Below are 16,777 nucleotides of genomic sequence, written 5' to 3' on the forward strand. Positions count from 1 at the left end.
TGTCACTCTTACTCACACATACTCATTACTGACGCCACACACTTACACCCACATGTACACACCCCTACACTGCTACTGCTAAGAGGATTATTGATTTAGATGTATTTTCTTTCTACACACAAATACCCCATAATGTCAGAGAGTGAAAAGAAGGAAGCCTGTACAGAATAAAACTATTCCAAAACTGCAAAAAACGTGGCAAAGAAATTACATTTATGTCCTGAATATAAAGTGGCTGCATCATGTTATGGTTATGCTTGTCATGGGCAAGGACTAGGGAGTTTTTTGGGGATAAAAAGAAACAGAATAGAGCTATGGTAAGTACAGGCAAAATCCTAGAGGAAAACCTGGTTGTCTGCTTTCCAACAGTCACTGGGAGACAAATTCACCTTGCAGCAGGACAATAACCTAAAATGGCCAAATATACAGTGGTGCAAAAAAGTATTTAGTCAGCCACCAATTGTGCAAGTTCTCCACTTAAAAAGATGAGAGAGGCCTGTAATTTTCATCATAGGTACACTTCAACTATGACAGACAAAATGAGATAAAAAATCCTGAAAAACCCCGGATAGAAACAGCACACAGAGATTGTTCACTACAATCTTGTGGGTGATAACCTCAAGTTGAGCCCAACACTAGAGGTAAAAATAGTGCCTGCAGTCCTGACGGATCATAAAGTCATATGGCTGACTAAGAATGTGCAGTAATGATGATAAGAAATACTCTGGATGTTATTGGAAATTAAATAACTCATTGTTATTGCATGATGATTTAAAAAATGTGATTAAGAGTCTAATTTCTGCTTACTGGAATTTAGCTACCTCTAAGCAGAATATGGGAAATATTGGGAACAGCTGAAATGGAAAATCCTCTCAGCCTGTATTACCTATGGGAAACAGCTTGCTTTAAGAAGGAGATGTGAGATAGAGAGCACAACTAAGAAAATAGCTGACATCACAGAGATTGAGCATCTTGATCTTAATGAGGGAGGTAGAGGAGCCTTCATAAGATCCAGAAAACAATGGCTTGAAAAAGGCAAAAAGAACAGTAGATACTTTTTTAATTTGGAAAAGAGTAGAGGGGAAATCGACACACTTTGAAAATGTTTTACCACTAAGTTTTACGAGAATCTTTAGTCTTTAGATAACAGTTTGAGTGACTCCAAGGATCTCCTTGATTTTATAGAGAATTGTGGTATCCTGGGAGGTCTATCGCAGGGGTTGGTGATAGAGGGGAGGTATGTGCCGCGACGTTGGCTCCCTCTGCTGGGAGTACACGGGCTTGGGCACCCCGACGCTGATGGCCCAAATCGAGGTAATTAGGGGAGAGTGCCAACCAAACGTGCATGCCACATAAAGGGAGCACTGTGGAACACCGTAAGGGAAGACACGGAGCAGAATCTGAGAAGAAGGACCGAGCCCAAACCTAAGTTATTTTGTTATGTTTATTTTGTTGCCTAGTAAAGTCGTGTTTTCTGACTACAACATCCCTGTATCTGTGTTACTCTGTCCCTGTCTCTGTGTTAATGCACGCTCAACCCGGTTTACCACATATGGTGGAGAATATGGGCACCTCAGGTGCCGTGTGGTCGAGAGTACGGAGATTACCATGGAGCAACCGGACGCTCAGTTTATCCTCAGCCAGCAGAAGCAACAGGCTCTCCAGGAGCTAGCACTTGTGGAGCAGCGCCAACAAAACCTCAGACTGGTAGCGGAGGTAGCCCAGTTGAAGGGTGGGATGGCTCAGGAGTCTTGCCCGAATCAGTTCCTGGTCAAGTTAATGGAGGAAGATGACGTGGCGATGTATTTGTGCACCTTCGAGAGGACTGTGCAGAGGAAGGATGGCCCAAGCCCAAGCGGGCCAGCCTTTTGGCACCCTATCTCTCTGGGAATGCCCAGAAGTCCCACTTCGACTATACAACTGGTCTACCATCTCCCCCCGCGCTCAGATGAACGAGCTGATGCGTCTGACCAAGGGCTGGCTACTGATAATCTACCCGATAATAGATCATAGATTCAATTTAGACTACATAAGCCTACAAACAATTACAATGACAAAGTCACAATAATCACAAGAAGGGCTCTCGACTTTGAGCAGAAGAGTCTTGATCTTAATGAGGGAGCTAGAGGAGCCTTCATAAAATCCAGAAAACAATGGCAAAAAGGCAAAAAGAACAGTAGATACATTTTTCCCTCTCCCTTATTTCTATGTGTAATCCCTCTGCTGTTCAGTTTGTGTTTTGCATGTTACTGTTTAATAAAATTTCATGCTGTTGCCATGTGCTCAAGTTGAAGCCAAATTACCTTAGCCATTAGCCCAATGTTGATAGATGCAGCCAGCGATATACTTATGTGGGTGAGTGTTTATTATTTAATATGATAACATGTATTCATGCTAATAACATATTTTGACACTTCAGGAACTAGATTGACTGCTATGTTAAACAACTGCATTAATGGTTGCTTTGGTTATCAACAGCCTTGTTGTGGCTATTGTAGTCTTCACTGTAGAAAAACAGGGATCTCTAAAGTTGCCCCAGGTTGTAACGGTATTCGTCATTGGAAGATGAGGAATCATCGGACCAAAGTGCAGCATTGTAAGTGTTCATGCTTACTTTATTAAAACTGAACTCCAATAACAAAATAACAACGGGAATCACCGAAACAGTGCTGACAGGTGCAAAACACTAAACAAAAATTAACTACCCATAAAAACCCTGTGGGAAAAAGCTACCTAGGTATGGTTCCCAATCAGAGACAACAATAGACAGCTGTCCCTGATTGAGAACCATACCCGGCCAAAAGAAATACAAAAACATAGAAAAAGGAACATAGAATGCCCACCCAAATCACACCCTGACCAAACCAAAATAGAGACATAAAAAGTCATAAGGTCAGGGCGTGACACAGGTGAGGCAGGCAGCATGCAGACGCATGACCTAATCGGTCTGGAACCAATTGGAACGTTCGAGTGAATCACTTTTGTCAAGATGGTGACCATAGTTGGTCAACGTCTTTCGATGTGTGTTGAAATAGGTTATAAAAATTGTCCAACTACATGTCGACTGCATAAAAGTCCTGTGATCAAAGGTAATGTTTCTTATGAAGTCGCCTTCAAGTCGCTGCAGTTCTTCTTTGGGTTTGATTGGCGGATCGCAACCAACTTTTAGGTGTATACACCACCACCTACTGCACTGGTGTGTGAGGCCATTCACAGCGTACCTACATTCAATTCTTTGATATGGTATTACAAATTGAAGAAAATAAAAATTGCCCTGCCAACTATTAGCCCTCCCTAAAAAAAAAACCACCCATTCCACTATTTAAGTTTTGAGTTTACATCGAAATATTACACTTTATATACATCACAGGAGACTGAAATTGTCAAGTTCTGACCATAGTTCTTGTGTGTTTTCCTTCTTTTAGTGTTGGTCAGGACGTGAGCTGGATGGGCATTCTATGTTGTGTGTCTAGTTTGTCTGTTTCTGTGTTTGGCCTGATATGGTTCTCAATCAGAGGCATGTGTTAGTCATTGTCTCTGATTGGGAACATATTTAGGTAGCTTGTTTTGTGTTGGGGTTTGTGGGTGATTGTTTCCTGTCTATGCACCAGATAGGACTGGTTTCACATTTGTTGTTTTGTAATTTGAAGTGTTCAGTTGGGATTTCTTATTAAAGAAGATGAACACTCACCACGCTGCGATTTGGTCTTCTCTTTGCCAGGAAGAAAGCGTTACAGAAATGTAACAACACTGTTTGACATAGCTAGAATTTCTGGATTTTCATCGTAAAAAAAAAAAAAAAAACATTATGATAACATTCCACCCATGAATCCAAATAGGGCACTTATGGTCATTGACTGCAGGAAAGGGCTACAAAGCTAACTACTTTCATTAGCTATCAATATGCACTTGATTAAGTTGTCACTGATTTTGTTTTTGGATTCTCAAACAGCCGACGAAATGGAGCTCGAAGAAGCACACCTCATCAACCCCAACAACCCCAACAACTTCCCTACGAAACTGCCTGGTGAATAACCCCAAAAATCAATCAATCTGTTGGGATCCCTGTGGTGTTAAAGCAGAGCTGCTGTCACCTCAGAAGCAAATGTTTGACACCATCGACTGTTTCAAAACGACCAACTTTACAAGTTTAAACCGCCAGCTGAATCTTTGTCGGTTCAGGAAGATGGCCCCAGGGGCTCGGGAAAAGAATGATTGCTCAATGGAATCTAAAGAGGCTGATGAGCAAAAACAAGGCGAAGATGGAAGCTGCCCAATAAGTGAACTGTCGGTCCCCGAAAGTTTCCGGCGACTCATGGCCAATAGTGATGGTGGTGAGGAGGAGGTCAAAGTAGAGAAAAGAGCTTCACTCAAATTGTCAATCATGTCTCTACCCTGTATTTAAAATGAAATAAGTAACTAGAGTAATTGAATTGCCAATAACTCAAAGAAAAGTCTTATTTGTGCCATAACAGGTGTTTCATAATTTCTCAGCCTTGCTATAATTCGATGTTTCCACAGGTTACATGTTTGTTCGACAGGTACACCGACCATCTCCTTACCAACAGTACAACCAAAGCAGAATCCAGACCATGAAGGAGTATGATTGGACCCCCATCCCACCCCGCGGCTCTATCATGTGTCATGGGGATGTCCCCTCCCCTACGACCATCTACACAGACAAGGGAATCCCCATATCTGTCATCCACCGCTTCCCTTCAGACACTTCCTGCTCTGTGCAGTCCAGTCCAGCTACTGCACACATCCAGCAGGGTTCACAAAGCCTTGCAAACCCTAGGCCCAAGTTCAACACCTTTATCCCTCACCATGCTGGTTTTTTATTCCCCTGGTAAATATAATAAACCGTGCCATGGAAGCACCCATTAATTACACACAGAAACACTGTGATTTCCTCATAAACTGCCGTAGAAGTTTAATTAACATATTTTTGATTGTTTGTTTCAATGGACAGGTTCAATGTTTAACTGTCATAGTGTCCACCAGACAACTCCCTCATACTCTCATTACAGCTACTACCAGGTAGGTTGAAATCAAACTGCTAGGCCTACTCATACAGCAGCATGTCTGTGAATCTGCCCAGTTAGATCTAAAATTCATATGCATGGAAATATGGGGAGCATATAAGTCAAAATGTAATGCTTGAACATGAAATTGCGGGGCTTTTATGCATTGCTATGAAATTGATATGATTAATCCTGATTTTTCTAGCCAACCTGTCCTGTGGGGTTTTTGTATCATGACAATCAAAACCAGGACTGGCAGAGCAGGGAAAACAAGGAGACCAAGAAGAGTGAAGTCAACTTGGACACAGTTTTCCAGATAGTGGACGAGCTGCACCACAGTTCCCCCAAAATACGCATGGTCAAACTGTAAACCCCAGAGCGCCAGCAGCCGGTCCTGGCCACCTCTATATCATCAGGGCCCCAGCCCACCACCAATATCAACAGCTCACCATCTCTTCCCAGATTGACTCCTCTGTCAAATCCAGCTTCCTGCCTGGCACAATACTGATGGATGCCAGCACAGTGACTCCACGAGGGTCCACCATTATAACAGTCCCGGTGAACATTCCTTCTCAGGGAATTGCCATCATGGTCGGTGGTCATGCAGCTGATCAGCCAGTCAAGAGGGAGGAGGAACCTTTGCCTGTCGACGCCTATCAGAAGGTTAGCTAGCCTAGCTTAGTAAAAACATGGTACATGGAGGCTATTATTCATCAAGAAACAAACCAGTGTACCTAAGCTCATCTTATAGTTTAATAATTTGGGGTTTAAAGAATTTAGAATCCGTATTCCTTGGTAATAAATATTTTAAAAAACATGTATCGTATGGATGGTCATCAGGGATCCTGATGAACTCTGTTTTATAATGAGGTTGATCATGCTGTGATTTATCCCAGTGCCCTAAGGAAGCATCCAAGTACATCACCAAGGTGAAGGACGTAAAGGAGATCAGAGGCATTTAGGTTTTTAGCTAAAATGTCCTTGTACTGAGTAAAGTTCATGATACCACCACCACATTTTAGAGTAGTTATGGGGTTCTTCTCTGCAGATGCAACTTTCTTTCGATGGTGTGTGTGGCCAAAGAGCTTTATATCCATGTACTCAACAAATGTATATGCCTGGTGTTTGCTGAACGGCATTGGCACTTGGATTGCACCTACTGCTATGGTTAGATGAAAATGTAAATAAAGCTCTTTGGCCATGTGCACCAGTGAAGAGTTTTGCGTCGAAAGAACAATGCATATGCAGAAAATACCTCATCTCTACTGTAAAATATGGTGGATGTTATGGGGCTATTTTGCTTCTACATGTCCTGGGGCCCTTGTTAAGATCAACGGTATCATGAGCTTTACCAAATACAAGGAGGAAATGTTTGCCAAAAACCTAGTTTCCTCTGCCGGAGTGGATCTTCCAGCAAGACAATAACCCCAATTACATAAATGGTTAATTGGCCACAAAATCAACAGTTTGCAGTGGCACTCTCAGTCTCCAGAATTGAACCCAATTTGAAAATCTGTGGTTTGAACTGAAGAGGGCAGTCCATGAGCACAGACAAAGGATATCAAGGGCCTGGAAAGATTCTGTATTGAGTAATGGTTTAAGATACCTCTCAATGTGTTCTCCAATCTCATAAAACATTTTTAGAAAAAGGCTGTGTTGTTATCCTTGCAAGGGGAGTTTTTTTTAAAGAAGTAATTTCTTGTTAAACAATCTCTTTCTCTGAGCAATTCTATTAAGTTAGTATACATTTATTTTGTATTTTTTTTACATACACTATAGGATCCAATCATTTTGATAATCTTCCTGCGGCCATACATAAGACTTATTTGTCTTTTTTTGTTTTTAGTTAAAGCACAAGTAACCTTAATTTTTATTCCTCATTTGTTTTAGTTTGACACCAAAAAAGGGACATTTTTACATAATTTTGAAATGCAGAAAAGCAACAAATCTATTTTAACCTTGAGTCATTAAAAAAAAAATCTTATCATTATTATGATTAAAATGTGATATAATTAATTGGATGTTTGCATTTCATTTATTGCATCATGTAGTTCTTTATATGGGGCCCTCAAAGGTGGATTGTCTACATTCCAGAATCTTCGATCTAAACGAGGTCAAAAAGTGGCGCTTGGCTGTTACCAGGGTTGTCCGCTGGAGGCCGCCCGGTGTCGTCTTTAGTGTCACTGTGTAGCTCGTGCTCCACCCTCCATAACAGGCAGTCAGCAGGTAGACAAGACGGTCAATGAAAGCCCAGGGGAGGGAGGCTACGACAGGCAGGCTTCGGGACTTCGCTTAATGTACAGTGTCTTTTTCCAACTTTTCAATGTTTTTTTTAATGAAGATCAATAACAGTGTTTTAACGACTTGCGTTCCTTCGATTCTACATTTTTTCTACATGTTCAGTATCTTCAGTAAATTACTGGAGTTTAGCGTATATATATTTTGTCGGCAACCGCGGGAAGTATTTCGTTTCAGAATTGTTATACATTTCAGACGTGGTACGCGGGAAAAGAGACAACTTTTTTGGAAGGTGGCAGGAAGCAAACTGGTTTTAGATGCGTAACAACTTAAGCGGTCGATAGACATGTGAATGCGTCGGCTGCAGAAATGACACGTGATTTCTACTGCTAATTAATTAACTAGTTATAACATGCTATGTAAATAATTTCAACGGTTCCATTGGATTAGCTAGTTAAACATGTCAAAAGTCCGGAATGCTCCGTTGTCAACTGTGGCATTTTTGTCGAGATTTAGTCGCTACAGAGTTTATGAAAGTTACTATAGCATTTCCGTCGTTAACTGTATGGTCGACTGTCATCTTGGAATCAGTCTTTATCAACATCAATTTGACTTTGTTCATCTCGGTTTCTGAAGTTCAACAAACCTTGCCATTCGTTTGAAACCTATAGGGATACAGTGCGGTGGGGATAGCCTACATTCACACATCCAGCGTAAAGAATAGTAGGGGGAATTGCTTTAGAGATACTTGTTGCATCTGGAGGCCGTCAGCGAGATTTTACCATTTTTTTCCTTGCTCTGGAAATGTGACATGGAATACCGGTAAATTGGATACATTTTTAAAACCAGACGTTACTGTAGCATGTTTATAGTGGGTTGGTCACATAATTAATTATCAACATTGTTGCAAAAGGTTTTTTGAAATATTGCCATTGGTGGAATATTACAAGAGCCGGTGTTTTGGAAGTGTCCGGACTGAACCGACTGACAACTTCAACCTGCACGTTGAAAATGAGAACTGGGCTACTGTTTATCTCCTGTAAGGACTGGAGCTCGTGTTGTATGTGAAGAGTGAAATCAATAACTTTTTTCAACTGGAACAAACTTTTAAAGCGGGGTAAGAATTAACCAGAAATCCACAAGACATGCATCCACAAAGACAACATGGCAGTCAGTGAGCCTTAAAACGTTGGATTTAACCCTGTTTTTCGAATAGTTTTCACGGGTTTGTACATTTTAGAACCCACAAAGAGGAGGACCGTTGCTGGGCCATATATTTATTGTCCTGAATCAACTCCGGTTGTTGCCAGCTTTGAAGTCCACGATGTGCGGCCGGAGCCCGCCGCTGCAGCCGATCCAATGACCGTTCCCCAGCGGCGATTGGCCGGGCTCTGGCCGTGGCTGCTCATAGCGGCCCTGCAGGTGGTGTTCGGCCAGACGGGCCTGGAGCTGGCGGCGGCCGTAGAAACGGAGCGCTCGGCCCCCAGGGCTGTCATCAAGGTGACACTGCTAAGACACGAGCCCACGGGGAAGCCCATCACTCTGGAAGGGCTGTTCGTCGGAGGGAGCGCCGGCTATGCAGAGGGGAAGCTCATGCAGGTATGTGTCACGGTCATATAGGTTTCCAGGTCCACCTGATCATGTGCAATGCAAGTCAAGTGCATACTGGCTACATTTTCTTGGTTAGCTATCAATAACTATGTGGCAATACGTTTAGCAAATAGTCGTTATTGTCTTAAAATATCCCATGCATCTTTAATCAATTATGTCACATGAATTCAGTCCATGGATACATCTTGTGATATAGGCTGGCCTGGTAGTCCATTGGACTGTGGAGTATTGTTTCAGATTTGTATGCATTGCTTGGTACAGTATGTCACATTGTGAAACAACATCCTCCAGAGGACCACTTTAGGCATCAGTCCTGTCTGATCTGATGGTTATGGCTTGTTTTGACAAGATTTGATTTGACTGTTCTTGCCACCCTGACTCTTCACCTTGGCATATTCACCGTGGCAAACTCTGATGTTAACACTGTGCCATATCCTAAACCACAAAACCCCCACGGCAGTGTTAAATTTCAGGCCAACTTTTTTGTCATCTTGTTGTTGATCTCAGTCACTATAATGTAATAGGTTATTGAGCTGCTAGGCATATAACCCTTCGTTGTCACTCTGTCTCTGTGTCAACCATGGAATTAGAATTGAATAGGATACCTATATCAACATTCCTCATTAACAACAGTGTTGACATATATATTTATAGGGCTCTATTTGTTTTAATTTTTATCTTATTCCCATTTGTCTTCTTCCTGCCTGCCAATAAAATACTGGTTAGAGGTGAGAGTGCCAACTTCTCCACCCAAACCTTTTATCAAGCTGATGGATTTGTAGAACCTAAATTATTAGGGACAGCCATGCCCAGAAGTTGCCAAAAAACTCCCTTTTTTAATGTTTTTTTTTTACTGAACAGTGTGATTAAATACCAAACAATGCATTCCATGCAAGTTCAAGAGTTGAGATCAAAAGCTGCATTGTTTAAAAAAAAATGTTAGCTTGCTCGTGCCCTTACTGTAAACAATGCATAATTCAAATGCTAAACGCATAGGCTTACATGTGGCTATACTATAAATGTTCTTATTCTGCAAGCCAGGCCAGTTCCTGTGCTCTCTGTGGTGCATAGTTTGGATTCATGCATGGATTAAAGTTGTTGGGGAACTAATGCAAGGCTAAGTCAATTTATTTCCAGTCTGAGAAGAAAGGGGGACGACAGATATGAGATACATAGGGTCTTGTCTGTCCTCACTCACCAGGTGCATGAGGCATTTTGAATGGAGAACCAGATGCTGCAGATGGCCATAATTGATAAAGAATTAGCCTACACAGCCTTTTCCACAGGGAATGTCCAATATTAGACATTAGACAGAAAATGATGACAGTAGATTCATTTAATATAAAATATATACTCAGTACGTCTAAGTGTGTGCACGTGTGTGCTTGCGTGTGTGTGATGTTGATTTTTTAGAGGTGTATTGCATAGCAGTGCTGCTGAAAAGATCAAAGGCATAAGTCAGCTTTCCGGGTCTTTGTTAATTTACATTGAGGCAATGAAGCCTTTCCTTTGCGCTGAGTGCTTCTTTGATATATCACCTTAGATATGAGTGATAACATTTGACCTGATTTTGAAGGAGGAGTGGATTACAGTTTGAAAACAACACTGAGGTGTAGACCTAGGTCTGTCTGTCAGAAAGTGATTCCTAGATTACTGTTTTACTGAGGCTGCATCCCAAATGGCATCCTATTCACTATATAGTGCACAACTTTTGACCAGGGCCCATAGTTAAGTATACAGGGCCGATTCAGACTAAGGAAATGTACATCATTACGCCTTTCCTACGCACTTCTCAGTAGTTTGTATTCAGACTTACCTTATGCAGGTGAGTAATGGGCTTTGCAGGCGTGGTTCCTTTGCTCGCGCTGAAAACATTTAATTCAACCAGGAAGAAAGGTAAACTAACGATGTAATGGAATGATGCAAAATGTTAGGAAACTAACTCTAGTCAGTGACAGTTATAAATGTATGTAGGTATAACTGATGGTGGCTACCGATAGTGGCCAATATTTAACACAATACAAATTCTCAAAAAAATAAATACAGTGAAAGTCTGGGCATATAATTAAAACATTCTAGAAATCATAAATCAACTCGGTAGGTTTGGCGATATCATTTTCAGAAGCCTATAGATTGGGTCCCCAAATTTCATCCCAAATTATAAGACCAGGATTTCAAAAACTTCCCTGTGGAAAAGGTGATATGTTGATATGCTTCAGTTTGCTGCTATATGACTGGTTTCCAGTGATCATTAGTGTGTGTGTGTGTGTGTGTGTGTGTGTGTAAAAGGTAAAATAGATCTAAAACAATTGTCATTTATATTTACAATCCCCTTATCCAAATGGCTTCCTCATTTACTTCTTATCAATTTGTAAATTACAGTGCATGGCGAATGGTGTTATTTATAGGGGGAAAAAATAAATTAGATCTTGTTCCACTTAGAACCGACAGGTTGCTCGACCTTATTCATCGTTTCATCGCTCGTAAAGGTGGTGGAATCAGAATAAGGAGCATCTGTAGACACACGTCCACCACACCTTAATTTCTTTCATCTCGACACCCAATGAATAGCATGCTATTCTCATGCTTAAGTTCAAGGTTAGAATACACTTAGAGAGAAAAGCTCATCAAAAGGGAATTATGTTCCATTTACGCGAGCTTAACTTAGGTCGGAATTCCCCACATAGCGAATAAGGTGCTATTTAGGCTATAGGTCGACCGGTTAATTGGAATGGCCGATTAATTAGGGCTGATTTCAAGTTTTCATAACAATCGGAAATCTGTATTTTTGGGCATTGATTTGGCCGTTTTAATTATTATATATTTTTTTACACCTTTATTTAATCTATATTTAACTAGGCAAGTCAGTTAAGAACACATTCTTATTTTCAATGACGGCCTAGGAACGTTAACTGCCTTGTTCAGGGGCAGAACGACAGATTTTTACCTTGTCAGCTTGGGGATTCGTTTTTGCAACCTTCCGGTTACTAGTCCAACGCTCTAACCACCTGCCTTACATTGCACTCCACGAGGAGCCTGCGTGGCAGGCTGACTACCTGTTACGCGAGGGCAGTAAGAAGCCAAGGTCAGTTGCTAGCTAGCATTAAACTTATCTTATAAAAAACAATCAATCTTAACATAATCACTAGTTAACTGGTTGATGGTTGATATTACTAGTTTATCTAGCTTGTCCTGCGTTGCATATAATCGATGCGGTGCCTGTTAATTTCTCATCGAATCACAGCCTACTTCGACAAACGGGTGATGATTTAACAAGCGCATTTGCGAAAAAAAGCACTGTCGTTGCACCGATGTACCTAACCATAAACATCAATGCCTTTCTTTAAAATCAATACACAAGTATATATTTTTAAACCTGCATATTTAGTTAATATTGCCTGCTAACATGAATTTCTTATAACTAGGGAAATTGTGTCACTTCTCTTGCGTTTCGTGCTAGCAGTCAGGGTATATGCAGCAGTTTGGGCCTCCTGGCTCATTGTGAACTGTGTGAAGTCCATTTATTCCTAACAAAGGCCATAATTAATTTGCCAGAATTGTACATAATTATGACATAACATTGAAGGTTGTGCAATGTAACAGCAATATTTAGACTTAGGGATGCCACCCAATTAGAAAAAATACGGAACGGTTCCGTATTTCATTAAAAGAATAAACGTTTTGTATTCGAAATGATAGTTTCCGGAATTAACCATATTAATGAACAAAGGCTCGTATTTCTGTGTGTTATTATGTTATAATTAAGTCTATGATTTGATATAGCAGTCTGACTGAGCGATGGTAGGCAGCAGCAGGCTTGTAAGCATTCATTCAAACAGCACTTTTGTGCGTTTGCCAGCAGCTATTGCGCTGTTTATGACTTCAAGCCTACCAACTCCCGAGATTAGGCTGGTGTAACCGATGTGAAATGGCTAGCTAGTTAGCGGGGTGCACGCTAATAGCGTTTCAAACGTCACTCGCTCTGAGACTTGGAGTGTTTGTTCCCCTTGCTCTGCATGTGTAACGCTGCTTCAAGGGTAGCTGTTGTCGATGTGTTCCTGGTTCGTGCCCAGGTAGGAGCGAGGAGAGGGACAAAAGCTATACTGTTACACTGGCAATACTAAAGTGCCTATAAGAACATCCAATAGTCAAAGGTATATGAAATACAAATGGTATAGAGAGAAATAGTCCTATAATTCCTATAATAACTACAACCTAAAACTTCTCACCTGGGAATATTGAAGATTCACGTTAAAAGGAACCACCAGCTTTCATACCAGCTTTCATTCTCATGTTCTGAGCAAGGAACTTAAACGTTAGCTTTCTTACATGGCACATATTGCACTTTTACTTTCTTCTCCAACATTACTCCAACATTATTTAAACCAAATTGAACATGTGTCATTATTTATTTGAGTCAAAATTTATATTATTGATATATTATATTAAGTTAAAATAAGTGTTCATTCAGTATTGTGGTAATTGTCATTATTACAAATAAAAAAATAATAAAATGGTCCGATTAATCGGTATTGGCTTTTTTTGGTCCTCCAATAATCAGTATCGGTATCGGCGTTTAAAAATCATAAACGCTCGAACTCTACCCCTTAGTTCAGCTTGTTTGGACTGGTGCGCACACTCTATCTGCACTCGCGGGCGCACAACACACCATGGTTCGCTCAAGGGCCGATTCAGTTCGTACTGCAATCAGATTTTTGCTGGCTAACGTTAGCATTGCTAGCTATTTTTGACAAACTTTGCTAGCTAATGACAACATTGCCATCTGTCTAAATAAAATTTGATGACATGATACTGCTGGCAAAGTTGTTTCCTACTAAATATATTACTTTAGCAATGTCATCGTATTTTCCCGGCACTATAGTGTAATTTAGACAAAACAGTACTTAGCCTCTGTCCAGAATGACAAGGCTTATCACCACTTTAGGGCACCACTATGGTGCCGCCGATGGAGGGCGGCTTGAGAACGTTGATAACAATGGATGACGCGACCGAGTGATGGAGGTGCAAGCTATGAATAATTTTGGCAAATGCATTTCAATCTATCAGGCGTGATGCAGTTCCTCCAGAACCCTTCAGCAATGATTCTGTAAGTAAATAAATGCTGAAGTGCAACACTGGAGAGATGAGAGTTGCAGGCTCGTGTACATCAGATTAGAGGGAGGGTGAGAGATCATATAAAGTTAATCTCATTTTAGTTCTGTGAGAGATACAGGCGCGCTTCTCACACTTTGGTCTCAAACATACAGTTGAAGTCGAAAGTTTACATACACCTTAGCCAAATACATTTAAACTAAATTTTTCACAATTCCTGACATTTAATCCTAGTAATAATTCCCTGTTTTAGGTCAGTTAGGATCACCACTTCATTTTAAGAAAGTGAAATGTCAGAATAATAGTAGAGAGATGATTTATTTCAGCTTTTATATCTTTCATCACATTCCCAGTGGGTCAGAAGTTTACATACACTCAATTAGTATTTGTTAGCATGGCCTTTAAATTGTTTAACTTTGGTCAAACGTTTCGGGTAGCCTTCCACAAGCTTCCCACAATAATTTGGGTGAATTTTGGCCCATTCCTCCTGACAGAGTTGGTGTAACTGAGTCAGGTTTGTAGGCCTCCTTGCTCGCACACGCTTTTCCAGTTCTGCCCACAAATGTTCTATAGGATTGAGGTCAGGGCTTTGTGATGGCCACTCCAATACCTTGACTTTGTTGTCCTTAAGCCATTTTGCTACAACTTTGGAAGGATGCTTGAGGTCATTGTCCATTTGGAAGACCCATTTGTGACCAAGCTTTAACTTTAACTGATGATTTAACTGATGTCTTGAGATGTTACTTCAATATATCCACATAATTTTCTTTCTTCATGATGCCATCTATTTTGTGAAGTGCACCAGTCCCTCCTGCAGCAAAGCACCCCCACAACATGATGCTGCCACATGATGCTTCACGGTTGGGATGGTGTCTTTGGCTTTTCCGGCAAACCTAATGATGGTCATTATGGCCAAACAGTTCTATTTTTGTTTCATCAGACCAGAGGACATTTCTCCAAAAAGTACGATCTTTGTCAACATAATAATGAATAATAATTCTACTGTGAATATAGATACTTTTGTACCTGTTTCCTCCAGCATCTTCACAAGGTCCTTTGCTGTTGTTCTGGGATTGATGTGCACTTTTTTCACCAAAGTACGTTCATCTCTAGGAGACAGAACACATATCCTTCCTGAGTAGTATGACAGCTGCTGGTGTTTATACTTGCATACTATTATTTGTACAGTTGAACGTGGTACCTTCAGGCGTTTGGAAATTGCTCCCAAGGAACCAGACTTGTGGAGGTCTACAATTTTGTTTCTGAGGTCGTGGGTGATTTCTTTTGATTTTCCCATGATGTCAAGCAAAGAGGCATGGAGTTTGAAGGTAGGCCTTGAAATACATCCACAGCTACACCTCCAATTGACTCAAATGATGTAAATTTGCCTATCAGAAGCTTCTACAGCCATGAAATAATTTTCTGGAATTTTCAGGAGCTGTTTAAAGTTTCATTCAACTTAGTGTATGTAAACTTCTGACCTATTGTTAACAAGAAATTTGTGGAGTTTTAATGACTCCAACCTAAGTGTATGTAAACCTCCGACTTCATCTGTAGGTTACAATGTTGCTCAAAACATAAGTCCACCTCAAATCATCTCTTAGAATATCAGGCACATGCTGAAAATTACTTTTTAAAATAACTTTTTTGTGGGTGAAGGATAATTAATGAAGAGGCAACAGGAATTGACTTTGATCGCTTATTATAATGGTTTTATTTTAACAAGTCCTCAACTGGCAGCTTCATTAAATAGTACCCGCAAAACACCAGTATCAACGTCAATAGTGAAGAGGCTACTACGGGATGCTCGCCTTCTAGGCAGAGTTCCTCTGTCCAGTGTCTGTGTCTTTTGCCCATCTTAATCTTTTATTTTTGGTGGCCAGTCTGAGATATGTCTTTTTCTTTGCAACTCTGCCTAGAAGGCCAGCATCCCGGCGTTGCCTCTTCACTGTTGACTTTGAAATTGGTGTTTTACGGGTACTATTTTAGTGAAGCTGCCAGTTGAGGACTTGTGAGGTGTCTGTTTCCCCAAACTAGACCCTCTAATACTTGTCCTGTTGCTCAGTTGTGCACCGGGGCCTCCCTTCTATTCTGGTTAGTGCCAGTTTGCGCTGTTCTGTGAAGGGAGTAGTATACAGCGTTGTACAAGATCTTCAGTTTCTTGGCAATGTCTCGCATGGATTAGCCTTAATTTCTTAGAACAATAATAGACTGACTAGTTCCAGAACAAAGCGTCTTGTTTCTGGCCATTATGAGCCTGTAATTGAACCCACAAATCCTGATGCTCCAGATACTCAACTAGTCTAAAGGCCAGTTTTATTCCTTCTATAATCAGCACAACAGTTTCCAGCTGTGTTAACATAACTGCAAAAGGGTTTTCTAATGATCAATTAGCCTTTTAAATTGATAAACTTTGATTAGCTAACACAACGTGCCATTGGAACACAGGAGTGATGGTTGCTGATAATGGGCCTCTGTACGCCTATTTAGATATTCCATAAAAAATCTGCCGTTTCCAGCTACAATAGTAATTTACAACATTTAAGAATGTCTACACTGTATTTCTGATCAATTTGATGTTATTTTAATGGACCAAAAATGTGCTTTTCTTTCATAAACAAGGACATTTCTAAGTGACCCCAAATTTTTTAACGGTAGTGGATATTATTTGGATATTATTTTTGAAGGTGTATGGTATCGTTTTAACAATATCGCAATATTATTTTTGCGCTAGTTTGCTGTACCTTAACCAAAACTCCAGTATTTTTCCTTTACAGCTTCTTATATAGGGA

General features: G+C 40.6%; 1 protein-coding gene and 1 long non-coding RNA gene across 3 annotated transcripts in view; both read left to right on the forward strand.

The window, feature by feature from the left end:
- The first annotated feature begins 3,581 nt into the window (after positions 1–3,581).
- On the forward strand, positions 3,582–6,064 carry LOC109892193 (uncharacterized). 2 transcript variants are annotated; one of them, XR_004210345.1, is made up of 5 exons: positions 3,582–3,741; positions 3,953–4,334; positions 4,522–4,849; positions 4,973–5,040; positions 5,230–6,064. It is a non-coding gene; the product is annotated as an uncharacterized LOC109892193 (long non-coding RNA). The 2 variants fall into 2 exon arrangements; XR_002255581.2 differs by having other exon boundaries at positions 3,582–4,334.
- Positions 6,065–7,278: 1,214 nt separating this feature from the next.
- The window catches only part of LOC109893033 (E3 ubiquitin-protein ligase RNF43), a 165,288-nt gene continuing 155,789 nt past the window's right edge, over positions 7,279–16,777 (forward strand). Inside the window, exon 1 of the mRNA XM_020486027.2 lies at positions 7,279–8,861. Within this exon, the coding sequence (XP_020341616.1) occupies positions 8,622–8,861 (240 nt within the window). The 5' untranslated portion in view covers positions 7,279–8,621. The remainder of the gene's footprint in view (positions 8,862–16,777) is intronic.

The sequence above is a fragment of the Oncorhynchus kisutch genome, linkage group LG6 (assembly GCF_002021735.2).
Source record: "Oncorhynchus kisutch isolate 150728-3 linkage group LG6, Okis_V2, whole genome shotgun sequence".
Classification (NCBI taxonomy): domain Eukaryota; kingdom Metazoa; phylum Chordata; class Actinopteri; order Salmoniformes; family Salmonidae; genus Oncorhynchus; species Oncorhynchus kisutch.